At 40.0% G+C, this 7,469-nt stretch overlaps 1 protein-coding gene across 1 annotated transcript in view; it reads right to left on the bottom strand.

The window, feature by feature from the left end:
* Nucleotides 1–2,103: 2,103 nt before the first annotated feature.
* yars2 (tyrosyl-tRNA synthetase 2, mitochondrial) overlaps nucleotides 2,104–7,469 on the bottom strand; it is a 7,187-nt gene continuing 1,821 nt past the window's right edge. The window contains exons 2-5 of the mRNA XM_032522726.1: nucleotides 6,835–7,002; nucleotides 4,407–4,562; nucleotides 3,949–4,119; nucleotides 2,104–2,489 (exon numbers count right to left, since the gene is read on the bottom strand). Of these exons, the coding sequence (XP_032378617.1) occupies nucleotides 2,330–2,489; nucleotides 3,949–4,119; nucleotides 4,407–4,562; nucleotides 6,835–7,002 (655 nt within the window). The 3' untranslated portion in view covers nucleotides 2,104–2,329. The remainder of the gene's footprint in view (nucleotides 2,490–3,948; nucleotides 4,120–4,406; nucleotides 4,563–6,834; nucleotides 7,003–7,469) is intronic.

The raw sequence follows: 7,469 nt of genomic DNA, 5'->3' as shown, positions 1-7,469 counted from the left end.
GGGGGGGAGGCGATTGACACACAGAGCTATTTAAATGCGAAGAAGGCCGCTCATTGGTCAACGCGCTTAAACCCGCCCACTTTTCTTAAAGTGGACCAACTAGTTGCAGCAGGCTTGCAACATCCAGTTTGTACATAACACCAAATCCAAGCTTTTCTTCAGATTTAAGACTACTTTGGCAGCAAAAACGTTAACATTAAAATAGCAACTGTTGGCATGTGCTGTAAGCTGTTTTAACAAAACACTACTTTGAATATTGTGTGACAAATTCCTATTAGAAATTAACATGTTGCATTTTTATTTTAGTCCAACAAGAAAAAAAAGTTAGTTTTTTTTTTAATTCAGCTATGAAAAAACCCGATTATGGCTAAAATGTTAACATTAACTGGTAGGCATGTATAATGTAATTTTAAAAAACTACATCCAAATTTCAGGGTAGTTTAAGACATTACAATTCTTTGTTTTGAATTGACCTAATTAACTACCTTCTTTTTAAATCACCACAAACCAGTCAAATTGGAGTGTACATCCATGTCTGCTCAGACTCATTTAATATAACAGGTGAAGACCTCGAAGTATTGCACGTGGTGCACCGACCTGAGGCTCAATATCAGTAAAAACCAATGAGCTGTGGTGGACTAGGCATGAGTGGACAATGCTTGAGATATGGATGCTGCTGCAAAGAAGCTACAAATCCTAAAATGTGGATGCTTCACAAACATCTTAGAGCAGACAGCACAGAAGATCTATACAATCACCAAATTCAAGGTGGGCACCCAAGATTAGAGTCACCAATTCAGTATCCAACCAAACGTCTCCTTCTGTTCCTGAGTTATGGTGTTGAACAATGGCCAGAAAAGTGTTTTTGCAGAACATTATGATATCACCTTGTAGTTGACCTTTGGGATATATAACTTCATTTTTTCCTATTAGATATGTGTGTGAAATGTTGTCATAATTATCCTATGAATTCTTGAGTTATGGCAAAAAAAGTATTTTGTGAGGTCACAGTGACATTGACCTTTAACCCCCAAAAATCTAATCAGTTCCTCTTCAAGTCCAAGTGGACATTTGTGCCAATTTGAAAACATGTTCTCAAGATGTTCCTAAGATCTTGTGTTCATGAAAATTAGTACAGATGGACAACTTGAAAACATAATGGCTCCGACCACGGTGTTCGTTGGCGTACGCAACAAAATTAAATGGCTGCCCAAAAAAAAAGCAGTAAGATTTAAAAAGAAAAAAAAAGAAAAAAAAGTTATGGAGGCAGTTTACAACAACTTTTTTTTTTTTTTTTCAAATTTAAGTGCTTATAAACATTCTACCTTAAAAGAAGTTTAATTTCTGGAAAGACTAAAGCGTTAAGGTGCAGGCCCTCTACTGAAGTAGGTATACCCCATCTATGTCAAATCTATCCAACGATGGTCAAAATATAAAAGTAAATGTGTATCCTAATGACATCGTTTTTCCACCTCTGAAGCTGAGAGGGGTGAGTCGAGGTTGGCACACACCAGACCCCATCCTCATAACCACGGGGAAAAAAAGAACAGATGTACTAGGACTACAGAGCCACGCACATCTCCTCACAAAGAAGTCTGCAAATACAAAAAACCTTTTTCCTTATAGTTTACCGTTTAAATCTAATGCCAATCTTAATAAAACTAAATAAAACAACTAAAAACTATTTTACTAATGAAAATATCAAAATTATGGAATCTAAAAAAAAAATGAAAAAAAATCTACAAGCAAGATTACTTTATTTTCAAATTCATCCAAAACCTCATTCTTTTCTGTTACAGTTTACACCTTTCACCACTAAGACAGAACCAACAGCCGCAGTAGGACAGATGTTCACCTCATGTTCACATCAAAATCGAGGAAATAAACCTCATTATTTGCTTTGAAAAAGACCTATTACCCGTTTGAAAAAATGATGCAATTTCATTTTACTGTGGGCAAGTATTTACCTACAGGGTCACCGCAGGGTAGGTGGTGCAGTTGTGGGTGCCTGCAGCGCCACCATTATGACCGGGACAATGCTGCCCCCTACTGTTCACTTTCAAAGATCTCGGCAGCAGTACAAAGTCAGCAGGCTAGTCTTTTTATCAAAGACCTTTTAATACCATAACTATAAATAAACTTCACATCTGTACATATACATATTTATATGACAACCACAGGTGATTTAAAAACCAAAAACCCAGTATGTTCCAAAATATCAGTCCATCCACATCTCCTCACTGATCCTGCAGAGGTGTAGTCGCCTACCTTCCCAGTCAGTCCATCATAGATCATTGGTCAGACTGGTCCCCTGTGAAAGCAGACAGCCTCAGAGACTGAGCCACTTGATGATGTAAAAGTTCCTTTTGCCCACTCTGAACAAGGTAAGTCCATTCGATAGAATATGGAGTTTGGGGATCAGTACTTGCTCTGGATTGTCAGTCCGCCTGTGGTTGATCCACACGGCTCCCTCCAAAACCATTTGATACCTGCACACAAATGTTTTTACAGTCAGTTAGTACAGGCTTTGTTCTACAATATCTGTCTGGAATAGTCAGGACATCACCTTTTGAACACATTAGGATTATGCAAAGTTACCGAATTGTCACCCAGCTTTACACATTTTGTATTCTAAAGCCTACAATCTAACAAAAGTATGGATGTAAATGATGATCATTCTAACCACTAACAAAAAAGCAGCATATTACATATCTGACAGATTATACAGTGCACTGTGCTCACACAAGACAATAAATGGCTTAAGTAACTAGTCTGCTGACTGCTTAAACTGTCACTTAGTGTCAGTGTGTGTTCCTATTGTGCACATTTTCAGGTTCATAATTGTATTTTGAGGTTTTACCAGAATAGGTTTACATGTTTTAACACCATATTTTTCTTGTACTGCACACTGCTGCTTGCTTTGTGTAAATGTTTTGTTTTTTTTGTAATTGAAAACAACGCTGGCATTTAGCCTACTATAGTGTTCAAGTTCACACGTAACATTCTCACTCTGTACAGTTGTTTACACTTGGAGCAAATAATCTCTCACATTACATTGTGTGAGAGATTATTATGCAACACTATCCATCAATAAAAGGGTGGAAAAACTACTTTGACAGGGGGTAGGGGAGGGGTGGAGAATTGGCATCAGCTGTGTGCTTGGCCATCAAGTGGTATTTCAGACCAGACGTGCAGCAATGATAGCTCAGTTTACAACGACAAAACACACAGATCACTTTGTTCTTGTCAATGGAACCATTTGGCAACTTTTAAAAAGTACATGCGCAGAATATCACAAAAGCACAGGAAAACTAAAAAGCAATGAGCAATCAAAGATCACGGGCGAAGAAGCGGAGAACAAACAGCGACAGCGTCCTCTCACGTCCAACGATCCGGTGAAAAAAGTAGTGAATGCTCTACTCTATGGTGACTTTGATCTTAAATTAGTAAATGTAAAAACATTTTCAAATGTTGGCTGAGTGAGTTTAGCCTACCGGATTACGTATAGGCTGTCGGCTTCTTAAACTGTGTGTTGCCAATGCCACACATCAGTTTGATTTATGCTTTTATATATTTTATTTGATGACTTCCCACTGCCAGGGCTGCAACTGAAATAATAGTCTAAAACAGTTTATGGAAAGCACAAATATAATTATGGTCAGATCTTGTGCCTGACTGATGGGGACGTGATATTGATAAGAGTTGTGATTTATGCATTTACAGCGTTGGCTTTATTTGCCTGCTTTCCTTCCTGTTTTAGGAAGCAGCGACGGTATTGCGTTTTGCCTTTAAAACCGTGCCTGTGATCTACATATTATTGTATTGTATAGTATTATAGTTTGCTATTCTTATGTAAAATGCATATTCTTAAGTTTACAGCCAACATTAGGTTATTTTTTGAGGGCAGAAGTTAATCCTTTGGACTGGGGATTCCACGAGAGTACGTACCCTCTGGGTCCCTCTGGGATGGCGCTGATCCTGCGACAAGCGTCTATCACAGTGGTACCCGGCTCCAACAGCAGCTCATGGAAGGGAGCCTCCCTGAAGAGCTCCTGAAGCTCCTCGTCACTCATTTCCTCCAAGGCCTGCACGCTGCTGTGATACAGTGCGTTGGTACATCTGCAACAATAACATTTAGTTCATTATTATTCATTACTTTTCTTGTCTGAATAGATAGATTATCCCCTCTGCAAGGATGTCAGAGCAGCTGGCATGGGCAGCTACAGCACAGTGACCCTAGTAGAGTTCTTTTCTCAATTACACTCATTTATTCTCCAACAAAAAGGAATTGAACACTGAACCCCCCCCCCCCCCCCCAAAAAAAAACATGTAGAAAACGTTAATTATATTGAATTAAAGAGCATGAAATATCACATGTATCACAAATACATGCAGCATGTTCTGACCTTTTAGCACTCTCGAGGCCCTCCTTTCCATGCACCAGTTTTGTCACCTCTGCGGCCAGCCGTTTATGCGCGAGGCGTTTCCCTGGATCCTCTCTCTGCTGCTCCATCAGCCTCTCCACCTCCGCCAGAGGCAGGAAGGTGAACAGCTTCAGGTACCTGGGAAAAGACCACACAATATGCATCAGCCTCCTGTTACAGTGCACAGAATAACTACATTTAATGTATGTTAGATCCTACCTCAACCAGCCAGATTATAATAATAATAATAATAATAATAATAATAAAAATAATTCATACTTTACTAATCCTGCAAGGGAAATTACAATGTTTTCACTCGGTTGTTAGAATAGACATTACACACAGGCCTGAAATACACACACATACTCAGTACCAATACAAATGAAGAGATGTCAGAGCTAGGGGGCTACAGCTGTTGATGGACAGGCGCGCCAAGCAGTTGGGGGTTCGGTGCCTTGCTCAAGAGCATATTGACAGTGGCTGGGTTAGCATCAGTGGTAGTAGGCACACACACACACACACACACACACACACACACACACACACACACACACACACACACACACACACACACACACACACAAATATCTATATTACATACATATATATATATATATATATATACAATTTATATATACACATATATATATATACATATATATATACATACACATACATATATACATGTAATATATACAACATATATATACAAATATATACACATACATATATATACATATATACATACAATTATATACATATATATATACACCTACATATATATAATATATACTATAATACATACATATATATACATATACACACATATATATACACACACATATATATACACACACACACAATACATACATACATATACATACACTCACCGGCCACTTTATTAGGTACACCTGTCCAACTGCTCGTTAACACTTATTCTAAGCAGCCAATCACATGGCGGCAACTCAGTGCATTTAGGCATGTAGACATGGTCAAGAGAATCTTGCAGTTCAAACCGAGCATCAGTATGGGGAAGAAAGTGATTGAGTGACTTTGAACGTGGCATAATTGTTGGTGCCAGAAGGGCTGGTCTGAGTATTTCAGAAACTGCTAATCTACTGGGATTTTCACGCACAACCATCTCTAGGGGTACAGGGAATGGTCCGAAAAAGAAAAAACATCAGTGAGCGGCAGTTCTGTGGGCGGAAATGCCTTTTGCCAGAGTTCAGAGGAGAATGGCCAGAATGGTTCGAGCTGATAGAAGGGCAACAGTGACTCAAATAACCACCCGTTACAACCAAGGTGGGCAGAAGAGCATCTCTGAACGCACAGGTCGTCGAACTTTGAGGGAGATGGGCTACAGCAGCAGAAGACCACATCGGGTGCACTCCTTTCAGCTAAGAACAGGAAACTGGACTACAATTTGCACAAGCTCATCGAAATTGGACAATAGAAGATTGGAAAAACGTTGCCTGGTCTGATGAGTCTCGATTTCTGTGGACAGTCGGATGGTAGGGTCAGAATTTGGCGTCTACAACATGAAAGCATGGATCCCCTGCCTTGTATCAAAGGTTCAGGCTGGTGGTGGTGGTGGTCATGGTGTGGGGAATATTTTCTTGGCACTTTTGGGCCCCTTGGTACCAATTGAGCATCGTTGCAACGGCACAGCCTACCTGAGTATTGTTGCGACCATGTCCATCCCTTTATGACCATAATGTACCCAACTTCTGATGGGTACTTTAGCAGGATAATGCGCCATGTCATAAGCTGGAATCATCACAGACTGGTTTCTTGAACATGAGTTCGCTGTACCAAATGGCCTCCACAGTCACCAGATCTCAATCCAATAGAGCATCTTTGGGATGTGGTGGACGGGAGATTCGCATCATGGATGTGCAGCCGACAAATCTGCGGCAACTGTGTGATGCCATCATGTCAATATGGACCAAACTCCCTGAGGAATGCTTCCAGCACCTTGTTGAATCTATGCCACGAAGAATTGAGGCAGTTCTGAAGGCAAAAGGGGGTCCAACCCGTTACTAGCATGGGGTACCTAATAAAGTGGCCGGTGAGTGTATATATATAGAGGTTTACTCCTCGACGCAGCGGCTGTGGGTTCGACTCCGACCTTGCTGCATGTTGTTCCCCCTCCATATGTCCTGTAAAAATAAAGGCCTACAAATGCCCCAAAAATATCTTTAAATAAATAAAAAGAGCACCTTGGCAGTCCCCAGGAGGTTAACTGGGACCTCTTCCAGTTACCAGTCCACCAATGTTCTTTGGTCCATATGGGGACTTGAACCAGCGATCCATCAGTTATTATGTGATGGGTGTTAAATCAACTATATATGAGATGCTCTCAAGTCTTCCACTGTTCATTTATATGCAAAAGGTCTTTGTCTTCACCTACCCTTCCACACTGGCGTCACGCAGCCTGAGAAAGAACTGGTAGAGTTCAAATGGAGACGTCTTGTCTCTGTTGAGCCACACTGCATTGCCGGCCGTCTTCCCCAGCTTGTCCCCCACAGAGCTGGTCACCAACGGGATGGTGAGGCCGTACACCTCCTCACCGCTCACTCTGCAGAAGAATCAGAATTCATAAACCACATGTGCTGCGTGTCGGGTGTAGGTATTTTAAAATGTGCCAGGGGAATGGTCCACATTGGTGAAGTGCAGGTGCCTTTTTTGCAAGCTTAATCACATGGTAGCGGGGCAATAATTCAATGTGGAATCAAATAGGGATGATTTCATCAAATTTTTTATATTGTTCAAAGTCCTGATTTCAAACTAATTTTAATTATCTAAGCATAAATAAATAAATAAAAAGGATGTATGAATATTAAAACTTGAAAATACTGGAGTTCTTGTTGAACATGTGTGAAGTGTTGTATAATCTGCATAATAGCGGAGCACGGTTCCCTGTAGTAAACATTCATATGATTATTTAATGTAAATACATTTGCGATTTATCGATATAAAACACTGTCATTAATATAGTGATATAATACAGTCATGAAGGATTTTTTTTTTTTTTAACTCATAGTC

Source organism: Etheostoma spectabile, chromosome 8 (assembly GCF_008692095.1).
Source record: "Etheostoma spectabile isolate EspeVRDwgs_2016 chromosome 8, UIUC_Espe_1.0, whole genome shotgun sequence".
NCBI lineage: Eukaryota > Metazoa > Chordata > Actinopteri > Perciformes > Percidae > Etheostoma > Etheostoma spectabile.
The sequence above is the reverse complement of the archived record's forward strand: the minus strand, read 5'-3'. Positions and strand labels throughout refer to the sequence as shown.